The 22,629-nt window shown below is 42.1% G+C and overlaps 2 protein-coding genes across 2 annotated transcripts in view; both read right to left on the reverse strand.

Moving 5' to 3' along the window:
• Positions 1-3,639, reverse strand: part of b3gnt2a (UDP-GlcNAc:betaGal beta-1,3-N-acetylglucosaminyltransferase 2a) — a 30,862-nt gene extending 27,223 nt beyond the window's left edge. Inside the window, exon 1 of the mRNA XM_060899079.1 lies at positions 3,370-3,639. The gene's annotated coding sequence lies outside the window, so the exon portion shown is untranslated. The remainder of the gene's footprint in view (positions 1-3,369) is intronic.
• Positions 3,640-19,114: 15,475 nt separating this feature from the next.
• The window catches only part of commd1 (copper metabolism (Murr1) domain containing 1), a 90,676-nt gene continuing 87,161 nt past the window's right edge, over positions 19,115-22,629 (reverse strand). The window contains exon 3 of the mRNA XM_060899080.1: positions 19,115-19,825. Within this exon, the coding sequence (XP_060755063.1) occupies positions 19,718-19,825 (108 nt within the window). The 3' untranslated portion in view covers positions 19,115-19,717. The remainder of the gene's footprint in view (positions 19,826-22,629) is intronic.

Here is a 22,629-nt window from a genome sequence, read left to right on the forward strand (position 1 = left end):
CCTCAGTCCCCAGACGTTTACAGACTGTTGTAAAGAGAAAAGGGGATGTCTCACAGTGGGAAACATGGCCTTGTCCCAACTTTGAGATGTGTTGTTGTCATGAAATTTAAAATCACCTAATTTTTCTCTTTAAATGATACATTTTCTCAGTTTAAACATTTGATGTGTCATCTATGTTCTATTCTGAATAAAACATGGAATTTTGAAACTTCCACATTGATTGATTGATTGCTTTATTTCGAACAGTAAAGAAGATATAAAAAACAAAAAATAAAAATAAAAAATGCAATCATCAAAACATCGTCATAAACAGAATAGCGTAGCCACAAGGCAATAATATAATAATGTTCGGAAAGGATTAGGAAGAAGTAAATAACTTATCAAATCCTAACCCTCTATACCACCGTTAATCAAACGTCACTTTCCACCATAATAAACTATATATCTCATCTCATCTCATTATCTCTAGCCGCTTTATCCTTCTACAGGGTCGCAGGCAAGCTGGAGCCTATCCCAGCTGACTATGGGCGAAAGGCGGGGTACACCCTGGACAAGTCGCCAGGTCATCACAGGGCTGACACATAGACACAGACAACCATTCACACTCCCATTCACACCTACGCTCAATTTAGAGTCACCAGTTAACCTAACCTGCATGTCTTTGGACTGTGGGGGAAACCGGAGCACCCGGAGGAAACCCACGCGGACACGGGGAGAACATGCAAACTCCACACAGAAAGGCCCTCGCCGGCCCCGGGGCTCGAACCCAGGACCTTCTTGCTGTGAGGCGACAGCGCTAACCACTACACCACCGTGCCGCCCTAAACTATATATACAAAAGCAAAATAAAAAAAAAATAAACATACCAAGACATACCAACATGGTATAATATCGCCCAAATCAAATCAAATCATATATATATATATATATATATATATATATATATATATATATATATATACACACAAATACTTATGCTATGCATATATGGTATACACACATACAATACATATATATATAGTACATACATATACACATACCTATAACTATACACATCCATACGTACACAGACGCCCATATCATAATTATGCTTATATATTATATACAATCATGCACTATACATATATATATATCGTTGCATTCCGTTTTTATTTACAATTTGTACTTTGTCCCAACTTTTTTGGAATCGGGGTTGTATATAGCTAGATATGAGGGATAAGTCTAATCTCTATTAATAGCTTGAGACTGAAACTGGTGTTAGCAAGGTTTCAGATAACCAGGTGTCATAGAGGAGATCATAAGAGTGCTCTCCCGCATGCGCGCACACACACCCGTAAGCAGCTGCATTCGAGACTTCTTTTACTTCCGAGTGTCGGAAATTCTTCTCAGTACCAAACACATCAACACGAAAGTCTCCAAACACTTCCTCATGCATCATTTGCGCTTCTCTAGATTCTCCTCCAGAGGCAGTTTGTGGACAAAAAGAAGAAGAATTTTAAACATTTGCCTTCTCTATCACTGCTGACATCATGCTAGAAATGTTTCAGAAAAATTGTCAACCCAAATCAAAATCAAATCTCGGTGTAAATGCCTGACATGACTGTCACTGATAGGTAGGTAGGTAGGCTGGCTGGCTGAGTAAAGTACCAGTCAGGGTGAGAAAGTCACCAGGCTTCCAAATTCTTCATACCCGCTTCAAATGTTGGCGCACACCGTCCCACAAAAGTCCAAAAATCTTCCACTGTAAAACATTCAATAGCAGGAAATAATCTGATGTGGTGAAGATACAACCTTCTTTTGATGTCTTAGCTATGAAGGACAGATTGGTCTTTACTCTCGGAGAACATTTATGCCAATGGTTGTACACCTTTCACCTTGTATGTATTGTTGTACTTCCCATTACTTATCTTTATGGCCCATCATCAGCACTTCATCATTTGCAGTTCCTATATTTTTAAAACAGCTTTATTAAGTAACCCATACTTCTAACTGTATTTCTTTAGTCAATATATAACTTCCAAGGTAGTAGAAGTGTTCATTCAAAAGAGCTTACCGAGTGCTAACTCTGAGACACAATCTCACAACAGACCAGGCTTCTTCTTCACTCCAGAAGATACCGATTTTCCCATCGGTCGAAAAAAAGGTGTCCCTGGTGCTATGAAACAATTACCGTCTGCAGTGCCTGCTGTGTAAACTACACTCTTTTTCAGCTCACAATCCACTTCACAGAAACACCTGTACACCTGTTCATCCATGCAAATATCCAAATCAGCCAATTGTGTCTAAGCACACCAAACTGTGATCTCACTGAATTTGGTTACTGGTGCCAGAAGCTGCTGATCTCCTGGGATTTTCACACACAGTCTTCTACTCAGAATGGTGCAAAAAACAAACAAAAAAACAAACCACCACCAAGCAAATAAGCACTCTTGACAACCACGATGAACAGAAAAGCATCTCAGAACGCCCAAATCTCAAGGCGGATGAGCTACAAGTGTACAAAGCTCATTGGGTTCCCCAAGAACAGCTACCCAAAATGGACAGACTGGAAAAAGACCAGTTCTCCAAGAGAGACAGGCTAGGCCTGTCTTCTCTCAAGAAAAGAAGTATTAAACAAAATTAAACAAATTTTGAAGTTCATTTCCATGCGCATCATCCTGTAAAGGTAACAATGTTGACAAACTGGCGGAACATTTAAAAGAAAAATAACAAAAGTGCAGCTTTATTTCCATCATCTATACGCCTTCTCTGGCAGGGTCACGAGGGAAACCGGAGCTGATCCCAGTTGACTTCTGGACAGCTCACCTATCTATCACACCCACGGGTAATTTAGAGCTGACCGAATCAACAGGTTTTTGGAGTGTAGGAGGCACAAGAAGAACAAACGACCGTGACACAAGACACCAGAAGTGTGTGGAAGACTGGAGGAGGAGGAGGAGGAGAAAAAAAAAGACTATTCAGATTTGTACACTCAACTGTGAAGGACCAGGGGGCAGTCGGTGGAGGACAAACTGGGAAGACAGCCAATTTGGAAGTCAAACAAACAAACATCGACCATCATAGGATACTGGTGGTGTAATTTTATGCTCATCTACACCGGTGCACCACACCTGAGCTTCCTGTTGCTCTTCTCTCATGATGTTTATATCGAGGAAGATTTCCATCCAATAAAAATTCTCTCTCTCTCTCTCTCTCTCTCACACATTCAAAATAAAGGTATTATCTCCAGATTTTTCACACACCTGTACCAGGTGTGCTACATTTTCACCACTCAGTCCTCACCCCACCCCACCCCATGCTCTCATCCAGCTGCTCATGGATGCATGTTCAAGTTTTTACTTGCTTAGTTCAAATCCTAAACCTACTCACCTTCTGCTGTATGATTCAGGATGAGTCAAAGTGGCATTTTTCTTCTTCAGAACATCCTCATAAAGCCTCTTTTCCCTGGAAATAAGCTCAGTGACTCCAAAACAACTTCTCCTCCTCCCCTTTATTATTATTATTATTATTATTATTAATAAATATAATATCTATTATTATTATTATTTCAGTTTGAAAGCTCTGTATTTCCTCCTCGATGGGGTAAAATCGATTATGAATATCATGAGTGTGCAGAATAAAAAATGGTCGAGAGCCTCCAACCCCATACACCAAAGCAAAAAGGGTGAGGAGCGTCAGTGGGCGGGGCGTTCTGATTTACTCCCGCCCCCTTCTCTTCCCGGAGGCGGAAGCAACAAAGAAAAGGCACATGGGTGAGAAACCATACCAAGTCAATAACCTACTTACTGATGAGGATACTATAGACTATCCTTATCAGTGAGTAGGTTATTGAATTGATGCACTACTATTTAATATTTAATCACCGTACACAGCCAGGATATGTTCATATTCACAATCATCTTTTTTTTTTCCAAACACACTCAGTGTTGAGTATGAAAGTTCTGCACCATAACAACTTAAAAAAATCAAGCAAAAAAAAAAAACTAAATCACTCAGTTCATATTAAATTACACTACATGTGCATTTCCTTGTTTTTAGGGACCCAAGCAGGAAGCTGTACGAACGCTATCCGTAGAACCGTTTCCGGGGCTTTGTTGCAAGATTTGAAGAAGAAGAAGAAGAAACCTTTATTTGTCACATGCACACTTCAAGCACAGTGAAATTCATCCTCTGCATTTAACCCATCTGAAGCAGTGAACATGGGCGGCACGGTGGTGTAGTGGTTAGCGCTGTCGCCTCACAGCAAGAAGGTCCGGGTTCGAGCCCCGTGGCCGGCGAGGGCCTTTCTGTGTGGAGTTTGCATGTTCTCCCTGTGTCCGCGTGGGTTTCCTCCGAGTGCTCCGGTTTCCCCCACAGTCCAAAGACATGCAGGTTAGGTTAACTGGTGACTCTAAATTGACCGTAGGTGTGAATGTGAGTGTGAATGGTTGTCTGTGTCTATGTGTCAGCCCTGTGATGACCCCCGGTGTACCCCGCCTTTCGCCCGTAGTCAGCTGGGATAGGCTCCAGCTTGCCTGCGACCCTGTAGGACAGGATAAAGCGGCTACAGATAATGAGAATGAAGCAGTGAACACGCGCACACCAGGGCTTTACATTCGTCTCAAGCACAGTGAAATTCATCCTCTGCATTTAACCCATCTGAAGCAGTGAACACACACACACACTCAGAGCAGTGGGCAGCTACACCAGAGTGCCCGGGGAGCAGTCAGGGGTTCGGTACCTTGCTCAAGGGCACCTCAACCGAAGGCCGCCACATGTCAACCTAACTGCATGTCTTTGGACTGTGGGGGAAACCGGAGCACCCGGAGGAAACCCACGCGGACATGGGGAGAACATGCAAACTCCGCACAGAAAGGCCCTCGCCGGCCGCTGGGTTCGACCCGTAACCTTCTTGCTGTGAGGCGACCGTGCTAACGGCTACACCACCGTGCCGCCCCTTTTTGACCCCTTTAGCGACTTTAAAACAAACAAATAAAAGCCTAGCGACAAATCTAACGCTTTTTCAGCACTTTTTTAACAACTGTCTTGAACTCGATACGGCTCACAGCCGCTGTTCACAACCCTTTCGTCTCATTGTTATTCACTTTCTTTTTGAAGATATTACAATATATTACATTGCCGGAGTCACTGCTTGTACTCAGCACAAAATGTAAAGTCTTCCTACTTATTCAGGTGACATTGGGCATGCCTAACAACCTGTGTTTTCTCCCCCCCAAATCTGTCCCTCTGAGTTACATGTCAATCCTGGGATCGAGATGCTGACCTCTTCTACAACCCCAATTCCAAAAAAGTTGGGACAAAGTACAAATTGCAAATAAAAACGGAATGCAATAATTTACAAATCTCAAAAACTGATATTGTATTCACAATAGAACATAGACAACATATCAAATGTCGAAAGTGAGACATTTTGAAATTTCATGCCAAATATTGGCTCATTTGAAATTTCATGACAGCAACACATCTCAAAAAAGTTGGGACAGGGGCAATAAGAGGCTGGAAAAGTTAAAGGTACAAAAAAGGAACAGCTGGAGGACCAAATTGCAACTCATTAGGTCGAGTGACAATAGGTCATTAACATGACTGGGTATAAAAAGAGCATCTTGGAGTGGCAGCGGCTCTCAGAAGTAAAGATGGGAAGAGGATCACCAATCCCCCTAATTCTGCGCCGACAAATAGTGGAGCAATATCAGAAAGGAGTTCGACAGTGTAAAATTGCAGAGAGTTTGAACATATCATCATCTACAGCTTGCGTGGCCAACCCGCGGCTCGCGAGCCGCATGCGGCTCTTTGCCCGGTGTCATGCAGCTCTTACGTTCATATCGAAGTTTGTGTTTGTGTTTTTTTTTTACGGTATGTGCGTGTGCGCTTTGCTTGAGTTCAGTATGGTATTTTCGCTTTGCTTGGGTATATTATGGTATTTTCAGGTCATGTCAAATGCGCATGTGCGTGAGATAATCGCTAAGTTTTTGGGCAAGGTGTATCTTGTGTCAAGTAGCCTCTCAAAATGGCAATGAAAAAATGCACAGCAAAACGAAAATATGAAGACGAACATAGGACATTTTTAACAGAGTGGGAGAGTTTATACTTTTTTGTTGAACGTAATGGCAAGCCATTCTGCCTTATATATCAGTCGTCATTAGGCCAAGAAAAAATAACTGTTTGTTTCCGGTTACCCGACCGACTGTTTAAAAAATGCCCCGACCCTAGACTTTTTTGTTAGATGTTTAAAAAAAATGTATCTTCGCCGACCAACAATAAATTTTGAAAAAAAAAAAATCTGCATTACGATTTGCATAATATTGTCGATCTGACAAGTGACTAATTCTAAAACGCATATATCGGACAAGAAACACTCATTGATTTCTCACGGCCTCAATCTGATGTCATGACCTCTTTCTGGGAAACTCCGGCTTGTGTTGTACACAACGCTAGGCATCATGGCGGCCAACGAAGTGTTCTCGATTACCGTGATCGGTTGCGACCACACGGAAGATTGTAAGACAATAAGTTCATTTTATAAGTTTTCAACTGTAAAAGAACTCTACGAACATTATCATCCTCCGCTGGACGAGTCATGCAAACAGTATACACACAGCGCCCAGGCTAACGACGGTATCGATATCACGATGTTCTTTGTATTCATATTAAACATACAAGTTCACAACATAGTGTTCCTAATAAAGTTAAGGTTCAACATTTGTAGTTATGTTTATAGTTCCTTTAAGCGTCCGAGCACTCCATATTTTATCCATGGGCTCCGAATCCTGTATTCCACAAGCTTCACTGGTTTTCTTAGGCCTGGTTCTGGATGGTTGAGTCACAGAATGACACTTCCCCACTATGTGCCACTGTTTGTCCCACACCTAAAATTTATTTAAAAAAAAAAACCTACCTACCTACCCGGTATTTTGTGTGATTAAAAAAAAAATAAAATAAAAAGACCTACCTACCGGGGCGGCACGGTGGTGTAGTGGTTAGCGCTGTTGCCTCACAGCAAGAAGGTCCTGGGTTCGAGCCCCGGGGCCGGCAAGGGCCTTTCTGTGTGGAGTTTGCATGTTCTCCCCGTGTCCGTGTGGGTTTCCTCCGGGTGCTCCGGTTTCCCCCACAGTCCAAAGACATGCAGGTTAGGTTAACTGGTGACTCTAAATTGAGCGTAGGTGTGAATGTGAGTGTGAATGGTTGTCTGTGTCTATGTGTCAGCCCTGTAATGACCTGGCGACTTGTCCAGGGTGTACCCCGCCTTTCGCCCGTAGTCAGCTGGGATAGGCTCCAGCTTGCCTGCGACCCTGTAGAAGGATAAAGCGGCTAGAGATAATGAGATGAGACCTACCTACCTACCTACCCTATTTTTTTTCAAGATGTAATAGGAAACAAGCAATTATTTTTTCTTGGCCTTAGCTCATTTCAAAGCAACATGCATAGTAAAGTGCACACAATATTGATTGCTGTAAATGACTGGCCTGTGGTATTAGTACTGACTGAAGGAGTAAATTTCTCTCATGTTGGCGTGTGACATTTACTATTAATCTGACTGAGCAGAGGTGCGTGCGTGAGCGTGTGTGTCTGGGGGGGGCGATGTTCATGTGTGGTCATGTGTATGGTGTGGCTTTTTTTTGGTAATGACCATAAGTCCCACTAAGCAGCATGCATAGTAAGTGCACACAATGTTCATTGTTAAAAATGACTGCCTGTGGTCTTAGTACTGTAGGAGTAAATATGTTGGTGTGTGACATTTACTATTAATCTGGCTGAGCAGAGGTGTGTGTGTGTGAGAGAGAGGGGAAGGGATGGGTGATGTTCGTGTGCCCATGTGTATGATGTGGCTCTTTGCGGTAACACAGTAAAAAATGTGGCTCTTGGTCTCCAACTGGTTGGCCACCCCTGATCTACAGTGCATAATATCATCAAAAGATTCAGAGAATCTGGAAGAATCTCTGTGCGTAAGGGTCAAGGCCGGAAAACCATACTGGGTGCCCGTGATCTTCGGGCCCTTAGACGGCACTGCATCACATACAGGCATGCTTCTGGATTGGAAATCACAAAATGGGCTCAGGAATATTTCCAGAGAACATTATCTGTGAACACAATTCACCGTGCCGTCCGCCGTTGCCAGCTAAAACTCTATAGTTCAAAGAAGAAGCCGTATTTAAACATGATCCAGAAGCGCAGACGTCTTCTCTGGGCCAAGGCTCATTTAAAATGGACTGTGGCAAAGTGGAAAACTGTTCTGTGCTCAGACGAATCAAAATTTGAAGTTCTTTATGGAAATCAGGGACGCCGTGTCATTCGGACTAAAGAGGAGAAGGACGACCCAAGTTGTTCTCAGCGCTCAGTTCAGAAGCCTGCATCTCTGATGGTATGGGGTTGCATTAGTGCGTGTGGCATGGGCAGCTTACACATCTGGAAAGACACCATCAATGCTGAAAGGTATATCCAGGTTCTAGAGCAACATATGCTCCCATCCAGACGACGTCTCTTTCAGGGAAGACCTTGCATTTTCCAACATGACAACGCCAAACCACATACTGCATCAATTACAGCATCATGGCTGCGTAGAAGAAGGGTCCAGGTACTGAACTGGCCAGCCTGCAGTCCAGATCTTTCACCCATAGAAAACATTTGGTGCATCATAAAATGGAAGATACGACAAAAAAGACCTAAGACAGTTGAGCAACTAGAATCCTACATTAGACAAGAATGGGTTAACATTCCTATCCCTAAACTTGAGCAACTTGTCTCTTCAGTCCCCAGACGTTTACAGACTGTTGTAAAGAGAAAAGGGGATGTCTCACAGTGGGAAACATGGCCTTGTCCCAACTTTTTTGAGATGTGTTGTCATGAAATTTAAAATCACCTAATTTTTCTCTTTAAATGATACATTTTCTCAGTTTAAACATTTGTTATGTCTTCTATGTTCTATTCTGAATAAAACATGGAATTTTGAAACTTCCACATCATTGCATTCCATTTTTATTTACAATTTATACTTTGTCCCAACTTTTTTGGAATCGGGGTTGTACTCCTCGGACCTGACTGATCCATCCTGATGCCCTGTGTCTGGTCGGAGTCTCATCACATCGCTCCTGTGGAGGACGGCCCTATATGGACAGTTGAAAGTCGCACTTGGAAGACGCTCTGGACTCTTACAGTAATGCTTTTATGGCTGAGGACTACAGTTGACTTGCTAACTTTAGGACTGCAGTTGTCATGAACAGTTTTGCACTCAAGTTTCCATCAATGAAGAGTTACAACATCAACGAAACTGACTTCATGTTAAAACTGTTAATGTTATAGTCATGTTGTCTGTTGTTGCCCAAATGAGGATGGGTTCCCTTTTGAGTCTGGTTCCTCTCGAGGTTTCTTCCTCATGTTGTCTGAGGGAGTTTTTCCTTGCCACCGTCGCCACAGGCTTGCTCATTGGGGATAGATTAGGGATAAAATTAGCTCATGTCTTGGGTCATTCAGATTCTGTAAAGCTGCTTTGGGACAATGTCTATTGTTAAAAGCGCTATACAAATAAACTTGACATTTTATAGGGACTAAAAAGGGTGGCACGGTGGTGTAGTGGTTAACACTGTCGCCTCACAGGACAAAGGTTCTGGGTTCGAGCCCAGTAACTGACAAGGTCCTTTCCGTGTGGAGTTTATATGTTCTCCTCGTGTCTGTGTGGGTTTCCTCCGGGTGCTACAGTTTCCCCCAAAGACATGCAGGTTAGGCTAATTGGTGGCTCTAAATTGACCGTGAGTGTGAATGGTTGTGTCTCTCTATGTGTTAGCCCTGCGATGATCTAGCAACTTGTCCAGGGTGTACCCACCTCTTGCCCATAGTCAGCTGGGATAGGCTCCAGCTTGTCCATGACCTTGCACAGGATAAGCGGCTACAGATAATGGATGGATGTACTAAAAGCAAGTAAATGTTTGCCTTCATGGCAACTGGATAGTTATTTTGGACTATTCAAACAATAAGGGTCGCAGCAGCATGTTGAGAAGACGAGGCTTGGCGGCGGAAATACGGTCTTTACATCACGGCTTCTTTTATTATTATTTAACAATTATTTGCCAAAGGCAAAGTGGATATCGGTGAATAATAAGCAAGACAAAGCCAAGGTTATTATTTAAATAATCTTGACTGGTGTTGAGTGGTATATCAGATATATTCCATCCAGCTAGCATGATATTGAACGAGTCGAAAATGAGTAGCTAAATGGAATATATCTGATATACCATGAAAACAAGCCAGCCAATATTATTATTATTATTATACACATTCCTTTCGGGCGTTCAATGCGTCTTTCTCTTTCAAAATTATCTCAAAATCTTCCATATTTAACAAAGCAAACCTGGTGGCCATGTTTGTTTACAAATTGTCCCAGTCTTTCGCTCGCTAGTGCGGAAATTGTACGCCTCTGACGTGTGATATCATGTTGTCTTGACAACCATGCAATATTGTAAACCATATTCAACGCTCATTCTCCATTGGGTAGAGTGGCGTAATACACGTAGGATAAGCGATATGCTAACAATATTGCACGCTATCGAACCAAATAAATGAAACCCGCTAGAAGGGAATAGAACACGTTTTTATTCCATTGAAAAATGTTCTGTATGGGTAATAATCACCGATATTCACTGAGCCTGAGGTGGATAATTGTTTTAGTATAAATACACAGGTGATTATTTCAACAACAACAAAAAAAAAGGATTAAAAAAATAATCTGTCAATCTTCAAAAGCGGTATGTAAATGTCATAACAGTGCAGCACAGACTTGTGTCACTTATCTACGCCGAGTCACATAAAATACTTTGTTTTGAAATCGATAAAATAAATCACAGTCCCACTTTACGTTTGAATAGTTTTAGACCAAACTTCGGAGCATCTTTAGTGCTTTTATTTTAGGAACAGCATTTTCTTTCATCATTTGTAACTCTTCTTATTCACTTACAGTAATGAAGCGATCGGCCGCCATTTTGCCGAGTCGCTTGAGGTGATTATCGAGAAAGAATGTGAATTTCTCAACCAATCAGAGTGCAAGATTTTCTATACTCACTGCCATATTTACAGTGCTGAGCGTAAATGAGTGCACCCCCTTTGAAAAGTAACATTTTAAACAATATCTCAATGAACACAAACAATTTCCAAAATGTTGACAAGACAAAGTTTAATATAACATCTGTTTAACTTATAACATGAAAGTAAGGTTAATAATATAACTTAGATTACACATTTTTCAGTTTTACTCAAATTAGGGTGGTGCAAAAATGAGTACACCCCACAACAAAAACTACTCCATCTAGTACTTTGTATGGCCTCCATGATTTTTAATGACAGCACCAAGTCTTCTAGGCATGGAATGAACAAGTTGGCGATATTTTGCAACATCAATCTTTTTCCATTCTTCAACAATGACCTCTTTTAGTGACTGGATGCTGGATGGAGAGTGATGCTCAACTTGTCTCTTCAGAATTCCCCATAGGTGTTCGATTGGGTTCAGATCAGGAGACATACTTGGCCACTGAACCACTTTCATCCTGTTCTTCTTCAGAAATCCAACAGTGGCCTTAGACGTGTGTTTAGGATCATTGTCATGTTGGAAAAGTGCATGACGACCAAGGGCACGGAGTGATGGTAGCATCTTCTCTTTCAGTATAGAGCAATACGTCTGTGAATTCATGATGCCATCAATGAAATGCAGCTCCCCGACACCAGCAGCACTCATGCAGCCCCACATAAGGACACTGCCACCACCATGTTTCACTGTAGGCACCATGCAGTTTTCTTTGTATTCCTCACCTTTGCGACGCCATACAGTTTTGAAGCCATCAGTTCCAAAAACATTTATCTTGGTCTCATCACTCCAGAGTATAGAGTCCCAGTAGTCTTCATCTTTGTCAGCATGGGCCCTGGCAAACTCTAGGCAGGCTTTTTTGTGCCTGGGCTTTAGGAGAAGCTTCTTTCGTGGACGGCATCCATGCATGCCATTCCTCTGCAGTGTATGCCATATTGTGTCACGGGAAATAGTCACCCCAGTTTGGCTTTCTACTTCTTGAGATAACTGCAGTGAACTTGCATGCCGATTTTCTTCAACCCTTCTCATCAGAAGACGCTCCTGTCGAGGTGTTAACTTCCGTGGACGACCTGGACGTCTCTGTGAGATGGTTGCAGTTCCATCTTTCTTACAGTTTTTCTCAATTGCTAAGACACATTTCTTGAAAGCTGCTCTCCTTTTCTCGAAACTGAACACAAAACCCAATTTTCAAGCTACATTCACAAAACCTCAGACTCTTCTTGCAAAGCCAAACTTTCACCTCAAAACAGTTCAATCTGTGCTCAAAACCGAACCATGTTGTCAAATCGCGCCCCGAGTCAAAATTAAAAACACCGAGCAGTCACTAAACACTACATAGAAAAATCTCATCTCATTATCTGTAGCTGCTTTATCCTTCTACAGGGTCGCAGGCAAGCTGGAGCCTATCCCAGCTGACTACGGGCGAAAGGCGGGGTACACCCTGGACAAGTCGCCAGGTCATCACAGGGCTGACACATAGACACAGACAACCATTCACACTCACATTCACACCTACGGTCAATTTAGAGTCACCAGTTAACCTAACCTGCATGTCTTTGGACTGTGGGGGAAACCGGAGCACCCGGAGGAAACCCACGCGGACATGGGGAGAACATGCAAACTCCACACAGAAAGGCCCTCGCCGGCCACGGGGCTCGAACCCGGACCTTCTTGCTGTGAGGCAACAGCGCTAACCACTACACCACCGTACCGCCCACATAGAAAAATAGAAAACACAATGCTCAGGACATGAAGCTGGAGAAATAAATGTTTATTGTTCACTGTAGGCTAAATGCATGTTGCAAAACAAAAACAAACAAACCACACGTGCATTTAGCACTTGTACAAAAAGACAAAAAACAGAAATCTTGTTTTTACAAGTGCTACATGTAAATGCACAAGCAGAAATCTTGTGCATTTGCCACTTGTGTATAGTAAGCCCATGTAAAAATAAAGTACAAAAATGTACAAATAAGTGCATTACTCAGCTACAGCATCATGTCTCCATACTGGGTCAGGCCACATGACTTCATCCACATCACAGGCCACATTTTGTCTGGCCAGGCAACGGGGGGGAAAACCCCCTGGCATGCCGTATCCAGGCTTGGCATGCCTCCACACCTATGTCACCACAGGCACGTTCCATGGCTTGCAGGAGATTTACCCTGGTGTAAGGTTGGCATTCATATACCTTCCACCGCCATGAGGAGAAGACTTCCTCAATGGGGTTTAGGAAAGGGGAGTACGGTGGAAGGCAAATACTGATAAAACCTTGGTTCATATTGAACCACTCTAACCTGGAGGGTTCTGTGAAAACTCACATTGTCCCAAACAACATAGATGGGATGCTCATCCTGCTGCCCCAACAGAGCATCTCACATGTGATTGAGGAAAATGAGGAGCTGGTGAGTGTTGTAGGGCCCCAGGTTGGCATGATGGTGGACAACCCCATGATTGCTGATGGCAGCACGTAATGTGACATTGCCACCATGCTGCCCAGGGACACCAACAATGGCCCAATGGCCAATCACATTACGGCCTCTCCTTCTCCTTTTGGGGAGATTAAACCCAGCTTCATCCATGTAGATGTATTCATGGGGTCTTTCCATTGCATCCAGTTGAAAAACCCTCTGTAGAAATAGATATAGTTTTGTAAGTGATACAGAAAAAGTGATTTAGGCCACTACAGTAAATCACTACTTAGAGTAATCAACATTGAATGTGTCTGGATATATACCAACCTGTACATACTAGAATCTCTTCTCTTTGACTCTGTCGGAGTTGCAATCAAAGGGCACTCTGTCCAGCTGTTTCATGTGCAGCCTGTTGTGCATGAGGACACGATGAACAGTAGAGAGGCTGACACTGTTGATACCCTCAAAGTTTACATGGTCCTGAATGATCTTCTGCTCAATTTTACTCAGTTTAACAGCATTGTTCTTATGGACCATATCAACAATTAGGGTCTCTTGGTGTGGGGAGAACATACCTGTCCTCCCACCCCCATGTGGCAGTCTTTCAATTCTACAAAAAGAGAACATGCAGTTACAAAATATATATGGAATACTAGGCCTACAAACAGTTAGACCAACCTTCTATTACAATACTACAGTACACTGGTACAGTGATGTACTGAAACATATATTTACTTAAAGTATACTGTGGTACAGTACAACCCCGATTCCAAAAAAGTTGGGACAAAGTACAAATTGTAAATAAAAACGGAATGCAATGATGTGGAAGTTTCAAAATTCCATATTTTATTCAGAATAGAACATAGATGACATATCAAATGTTTAAACTGAGAAAATGTATCATTTAAAGAGAAAAATTAGGCGATTTTAAATTTCATGACAACAACACATCTGAAAAAAGTTGGGACAAGGCCATGTTTCCCACTGTGAGACAGCCCCTTTTCTCTTTACAACAGTCTGTAAACGTCTGGGGACTGAGGAGACAAGTTGCTCAAGTTTAGGGATAGGAATGTTAACCCATTCTTGTCTAATGTAGGATTCTAGTTGCTCAACTGTCTTAGGTCTTTTTTGTCGTATCTTCCATTTTATGATGCGCCAAATGTTTTCTATGGGTGAAAGATCTGGACTGCAGGCTGGCCAGTTCAGTACCCGGACCCTTCTTCTACACAGCCATGATGCTGTAATTGATGCAGTCTGTGGTTTGGCATTGTCATGTTGGAAAATGCAAGGTTTTCCCTGAAAGAGACGTCGTCTGGATGGGAGCATATGTTGCTCTAGAACCTGGATATACCTTTCAGCATTGATGGTGTCTTTCCAGATGTGTAAGCTGCCCATGCCACACGCACTAATGCAACCCCATACCATCAGAGATGCAGGCTTCTGAACTGAGCGCTGATAACAACTTGGGTCGTCCTTCTCCTCTTTAGTCCGAATGACACGGCGTCCCTGATTTCCATAAAGAACTTCAAATTTTGATTTGTCTGACCACAGAACAGTTTTCCACTTTGCCACAGTCCATTTTAAATGAGCCTTGGCCCAGAGAAGACGTCTGCGCTTCTGGATCATGTTTAGATACGGCTTCTTCTTTGAACTATAGGGTTTTAGCTGGCAACGGCGGATGGCACGGTGAATTGTGTTCACAGATAATGTTCTCTGGAAATATTCCTGAGCCCATTTTGTGATTTCCAATCCAGAAGCATGCCTGTATGTGATGCAGTGCCGTCTAAGGGCCCGAAGATCACGGGCACCCAGTATGGTTTTCCGGCCTTGACCCTTACGCACAGAGATTCTTCCAGATTCTCTGAATCTTTTGATGATATTATGCACTGTAGATGATGATATGTTCAAACTCTTTGCAATTTTACACTGTCGAACTCCTTTCTGATATTGCTCCACTATTTGTCGGTGCAGAATTAGGGGGATTGGTGATCCTCTTCCCATCTTTACTTCTGAGAGCCGCTGCCACTCCAAGATGCTCTTTTTATACCCAGTCATGTTAATGACCTATTGCCAATTGACCTAATGAGTTGCAATTTGGTCCTCCAGCTGTTCCTTTTTTGTACCTTTAACTTTTCCAGCCTCTTATTGCCCCTGTCCCAACTTTTTTGAGATGTGTTGCTGTCATGAAATTTCAAATGAGCCAATATTTGGCATGAAATTTCAAAATGTCTCACTTTCAACATTTGATATGTTGTCTATGTTCTATTGTGAATACAATAATAGTTTGAGATTTGTAAATTATTGCATTCCGTTTTTATTGACAATTTGTACTTTGTCCCAACTTTTTTGCAATCGGGGTTGTACATAGTATGTCATACAGTAATTGCCGTCAACATTTACATACTGTACTATAATGTCAAAAAAGGTAATTACCTGTTCTCTTCTCGAAATCTTCAGATTATGGTGGACACAGTGAATCTACTGATGTTTGGTTGTACCCTTTCTCCAGCCTCCCTCATGCTCATACCATGGACAAGAACATGGTCAATCACAGTAGCTCTGATTTCATCAGATATTACTGTTCTTTGTCTTCACTGACCACCTCAACCTCCTCTCACACGACCTCTTCCTCTCAGATTTCTATCCATTGTAGGGCCTCACAAACCAGTGCTCTCTGAACTGGCTTATATGTTCCCTCACATCATTAGCCAAATGTGTGATCAAGTTTGAGTTGTTGTGTTCAGGTGGTGACACCTGTGCTTTAATTGTGTTTGACTTTTGTCGCCTGTGCTCACCATTATGCAGCACGGGTGCATCACAATGAAAATGTGTTGGCAAGTTGTGTCTAAACAGGTGAAAAGTGCTTATGGGTTTGCCAAAAGAGTGATTGATTCAATCAGTGGGTTCAGGCAACTGAGCATTTGGTTCAGACAATAGGGTTTAGTGTTTTAGCAATTGAGAAAAACTGTAAATTTTTATACCACTTTTGCAACAGTATTCTGATAAGTAAAGCTGTGCTGATCTTCTTGCAGCCTTCACCTTTGTGGTGGAAAGAAATTATTTTCTTTGGGGAATTCTGAAGAGACAAGTTGAGCATCACTCTCCATCCAGCATCCAGTCACTAAAAGAGGTCATTGTTGAAGAATGGAAAAAGATTGATGTTGCAAAATGTCGCCAACTTGTTCATTCCATGCCTAGAAGACTTGGTGCTGTCATTAAAAATCATGGAGGCCATACAAAGTACTAGATGGAGTAGTTTTTGTTGTGGGGTGTACTCATTTTTGCACCACCCCTAATTTGAGTAAAACTGAAAAATGTGTAATCTAAGTTATATTATTAACCTTACTTTCACGTTATAAGTTAAACAGATGTTCTATTAAACTTTGTCTTGTAAACAATTTCCAAAATGTTGACAAGACAAAGTTTAATAGAACATCTGTTTAACTTATAACGTGTACCCCGCCTTTCGCCAGTAGTCAGCTGGGATAGGCTCCAGCTTGCCTGCGACCCTGTAGAACAGGATAAAGCGGCTAGAGATAATGAGATGAGATGAGATGAGAAGTCTTTGCGCAACTGATCTTCTGCTCTAAAAACGTCAAACTTTTTCTCAACTTTAAAAAAAAAAATCTTCGAGGTTTCATTGCAAACTGTTGGATCGAACATCTCGGAAGCGTCTTAGTCAGGATCATCTTCCAACTTCACTGATTTCAAGTTGTGAAAGAAATTTCACAGTTAAGAAAAAAAAATCAGTCTTGGGGTGAATACCTATGCACATTACAAGGCACTCTATGTGTATATTATATATACAGTGCCTTGAAAAAGTATTCATCCCCCTTGGTGTTTGTCCTGTTTTGTCGCATTACAAGCTGGAATTAAAATGGATTTTTGGAGGGTTAGCGCCATTTGATTTACACAACATGCCGACCGCTTTAAAGGTGCACATTGTTGTTTTATTCTGACACGAACAATAATTAAGATGAAAAAACAGAAATCTGGAGTGTGCAAAGGTATTCACCCCCATCCAAAGTCAATACTTTGTAGAGCCACCTTTTGCTACAATTACAGCTGCAAGTCTCTTGGGGTATGTCTCTATTAGCTTAGCACATCTAGTCACTGGGATTTTTGCCCATTCTTCAAGACAAAACTGCTTCAACTCCTTCAAGTTAGATGGGTTGCATTGGTGTACAGCAATCTTCAAGTTATACCAAAGATTCTCAATTGGATTGAGGTCTGAGCTTTGACTCGGCCATTCCAAGACATTTAAATGTTTCCCTTTAAACCACTCCAGTGTAGCTTTAGCAGTGTGTTTAGGGTCATTGTCCTGCTGGAACGTCAACCTTCGTCCCAGTCTCAAACCTCTGGCCGACTCAAACAGGTTTTCCTACAGAATTGGCCTGTATTTAGTGCCATCCATCTTTCCTTCAGTCCTGATCAGCTTTCCTGTCCCTGCAGATGAAAAATATCCCCACAGCATGATGCTGCCACCACCATGCTTCACTGTAGGAATGGTGTTCTCAGGGTGTTGGGTTTGCGCCACACATGGCATTTCCCATAATGGCCAAAAAGATCAATTTTTGTCTCATCTGACCAGAGAATCTTCTTCCATGTGTTTGGGGAGTCTGCCACATGCTGTTGGGCAAACTCCAAACGTGTTTTCTTAAGCAATGACTTTTTTCTGGCCACTCTTCCATAAAGCCCCACTCTGTGGAGTGTATGACTTAAAGTGGTCCTATGGACAGATACTCCCATCTCCGCTGTGGATCTTTGCAGCTCCTTCAGTGTTATCTTTGGTGTCTTTGTTGCATCTCTGATTAATGCCCTCCTTGCCCGGTCTGTGAGTTTTGGTGGGCGGGGCCTTCTCTTGTCAGGTTTGTAGTGGTGCCATATTCTTTCCATTTTGCTATAATGGATTTAATGGTGCTCTGTGGGATAGTCAAAGGTTGGGATATTTGTTTATAACCCAACCCTGATCTATACTTCTCCACAACTTTGTCTCTGACCTGTTCGGAGGCTCCTTGGTTTACATGTTGCTTATTTAGTAGTGCTGCAGAGTCAGGGTCCTTCCAGAACAGGTTGATTTATACAGACGTCATATGACAGATCATGTGACATTTTGATTGGATCTTAATCAACTAATTATGTGACTTATGAAGTGAATCGGTTGGACCAGCTCTTAGAGGTTTCATACGAAAGGGGGTGAATACTTATGCACACTCCAGATTTCTTTTTTTTTCATCTTAATTATTGTGTCACAATAAAACAATGTGTACCTTTAAAGCGGTCGGCATGTTGTGTAAATCAAATGGTGCTAACCCTCCAAAAATCCATTTTAATTCCAGCTTGTAATGCGACAAAACAGGACAAACACCAAGGGGGATGAATACTTTTGCAAGGCACTGTATATATCATTTCAAGAACTAAAAATAATTTATCATGCTTTAAAATACCAATTCAACAAGTCAAGCTTTGGTTATATAAACAAGTTTATATCCTGGATTTACACACTGAGCCTTCCACCATTGTCAGCTTGCCTTCGCTCGTGTGTGTGTGTGTGTGTGTGTTGATTTATATTCATTCAAATAGCACACTCCGACCTCCAGGCCTTTCCTTTCAAAACATCATCACACCCAAGAACTATTCAACACTTTATTTTTCAGTTCACACTCTTTGCTCATCACATTCCTTTAAAAAAAAAACAAACATCTGTTACACACATCCGTGTTCAATCAGAGTAAAAGCAGCTCATTTTAATGTTTATTTCTGTAACATCCAGCACGGTTCACAAGTGGAGTGTGAACAGAGCGGGAAATCACTGGGACGTGACCATGAGCACCGCGTGTTCAGTAACCCTTTGTGTTACTGGAGCCTGATGGTCCATTGACTGAGGCTCCTCTTAAATATTTGATGAGGTTTATGTTTTTGGACGCTGTGGCCTTTTGCCTTATTGTTCTTCATGTATGCTCAGGTGCATTCTCAGGGTGGAGAAGGTTCAGCTATAGCCATGTTACAAAACGGTCTTCCATGAGTCACTGGGGAAAAAAACCCAAACAGAACAGCTTCTACCAGTGGGATCTTATCAGATTAAACACACGACGGCTGGTGAGAAAACACACAGCTGCTGGACATCAAATAGGAACTTTTACAAACGGCAGTGAGGACATTTTAATGATCGAGTTCAGTACACAGCAAGTACTGTCGATCAAAATGCATCAAGGCGCGCGCACACACTCGCTCTCTAGCTGTGGTGCACAACGCTGTCAATGCTTTCTTGAATTTCTGCCATCTTCTTTAGCACCTGGTTAATCTTCAGTTCATCAAACTCCAAGCACACAAACTCCGAGTCCTGAGAAAGAAAAAAAAATAAATAAATAAATAAATAAACAAACAAACAAATGAGAGAGAGAGAGAGAGAGAGAGAGAGAGAGAGAGAGGAACAGAGAAACAGAGAGAGGGAGGGAGGGAGAGACAGACAGACAGAAACAGAGAAACAGACAGACAAACAGAGAGAGAGGGAGGGAGAGACAGACAGAGAGAGAGACAGACAGACAGGAACAGAGAAACAGACAGACAAACAGAGGGAGGGAGAGAGAGAGAGACAGACAGACAGGAACAGAGAAACAGACAGACAGAGAGACAGAGAGAGAGAAACAGAGAAAGACAGACAGAGACAGACAGCAAGAGAAAGACAGAGAGAAACAGAAACCGAAACAGACAGCAAGAGAAAGACAGAGAGAGAGACAGACAGAGAGAAACAAAGAGAGAGAAACAGACCGCAACAGACAGCAAGAGAAAGACAAACAGAGAGAGAAAAACAGAGAAAGACAGAGACAGAGAGAAACAGACCGAAACAGACAGCAAGAGAAAGACAGAGAGAGAAAAACAGAGAAATCCAGAGACAGAGAGAAACAAAGAGAGAGAAACAGACAGCAAGAGAAAGAAACAGATAGAGAAAAACAGAGAAAGACAGAAACAGAGAGAGAAAAACAGAGAAAGACAGACAGAGAAAGACAGACAGAGAGAGAGACAGACCGAAACAGACAGCAAGAGAAAGACAGAGAGAAACAGAAACAGACAGACAGAGAGAGAGAGAGAGAGAGAGAGAGAGAGAGAAAATGAACACCAGCTGATGAGATAAAGAGCATGAATGAGCAGGTGTTTCTAATAAAGTGACATATGCTGATAATACAATGTTTTAGCAGTTGAGAAAAACTGTAATAGAAAAATAAAAAGATACATTTTCCTCCATCAAATACTTTCATTCCATATTTTGTTGCTGCTTTTTTTGGTGGTTTTGTTTTCAAGTGGAGTTTTTATTTCGTCCTCGGTTGGTTCAGTAACACGCTCCGCCATTGTTTTTCTCTACTCACGGTATACGAGCTGATAGGCTACTCTTCTACTAGGCTATCAGAGTGCGCGATTGCTCATATCCAGTGAATGTGGATAGAATTTTTTTATGAATACTGCGCAAGAGTCTTAGGCACATGTAAAGAAATGCTGTAGAACAAAAATGGCTTAAAAAATAATGAAATGAAATGTTGAGACATTAAAAATATATAATCAGTAAGCCATAATAAATGAAACAAAATCAATATTTGGTGAGAGACGACCCTTTGCTTTAAAAAAAAAAAAAAAAATATCTTGGTCTCAGGTCCAGCGAGTGCAGTTTTATGTGGAAATGAGCTGTAGGTTTTACTGAGCAGCTTACAGAACCAGCCACGGTTCTTCTGGACAGTTTGACCGTCACACTCGCTTCTTCATTTTGCAGCACAAAATTTTCCAGTCGCCTTCATTATGTTTTCTTTTTTAATCTGAAAGTGCTCTCTTCTTTTGTAATATGCTACTCAGATACATCAACTTTTTTTTTCCTGTAACGTTTAATTTTATGCTGAAAAAATAAACGTTTGGAAAACTATTGCTAAACTATTTTTGTAATGTTGTGACTCAATGTAGAAGTCATAAAATAGAAATCTATAACAAAGTTTGTATGAACAACAACAAAAAAATAGTATGCCTAAGACTTACACAATACTATATATATATAAAATTTATTTTCCATTTTAAAATGGCCTCATGCATTTATGTTCTCTCTTGTTGCGTCCGACAGTCCGCATTTTCTATCCCCATTTTTTCCCCTTTTATCAGACTTCAAGGTGAGTGCTTGCGTCAGACTAAGGTGGGGTTTACATTAGACCGTATCAGCGGATCATCAGATTAACGTTTTTAAAACGATTAGTGTGCACACAGCAACGCCAATACACGATTTGCGTGCACACAGCAACCCCAATACACGGATACGCTCGGCTCCGCAGGCATCCTGCGCTCCAAATCACTCCGCCCTGAACAGCGAGTGCCCTCTGGAGGGTGCGCACTCCGGCCCTGCGCAGCTCACAGAGCGCGCGAGTGAAGTGCACGAGCCACGATTCGGGACTGAGCCGCTGTGTGTGTGATCCCAGCGCATAGCACTTACCACTTGCAAGTGGAAGGATGGCAAGCCTAAAGACAATCATAACTACACAATGGGCAGTATTTGCAGTATTTTCATACTTTTATACTCTTTAATGAAAGGTGATACAAGGCGGAAGTCCGCGCCGTTTTTCAGCAGTCGCGTCACATGACCGACGCCAGCGAATCAGGAAGGTGGATGTCACAGTGACGTTGTCCAATGACGACGCCAGCTAGAGCTCAGCACAGCGTATCCGCGTATCTCAATGTTTACACAGCACCGGACCAGACACGATCTGGATTGAATACGTGGACGCTGGCGGATTCCCGTTTCCCGGCGTTTCCAGGCGGTTTAATGTAAACGGACAGTGCATCCGCGAAGAAAACGAGACAGATACGGTCTAATGTAAACTTGGCCTAAATGCAGCGGCTTCAATGGTCTTGAAAAACCCGAACTAACTCGGACACGTCTCCTCATGAAAACCCTGTTGATCTTGGAGGTGTGACATGCACACGGGTCATTTGCTTAATTTGAACACACTCCCAGAAAACAAGACTTGAGCACACATGTAACCTGATTCTGCACTCTGCATGCATGTAAATTCCCTTGTGTCAACAGTCACGAAACTTGCAGACTTGTACTTCACATTACAGCAGTAAAGAGAAAGAGGAGAAGGGGAAAAAAAAAAACACACAAAAAAAAAC

Source organism: Neoarius graeffei, chromosome 18 (genome assembly GCF_027579695.1).
Source record: "Neoarius graeffei isolate fNeoGra1 chromosome 18, fNeoGra1.pri, whole genome shotgun sequence".
Classification (NCBI taxonomy): Eukaryota; Metazoa; Chordata; class Actinopteri; order Siluriformes; family Ariidae; genus Neoarius; species Neoarius graeffei.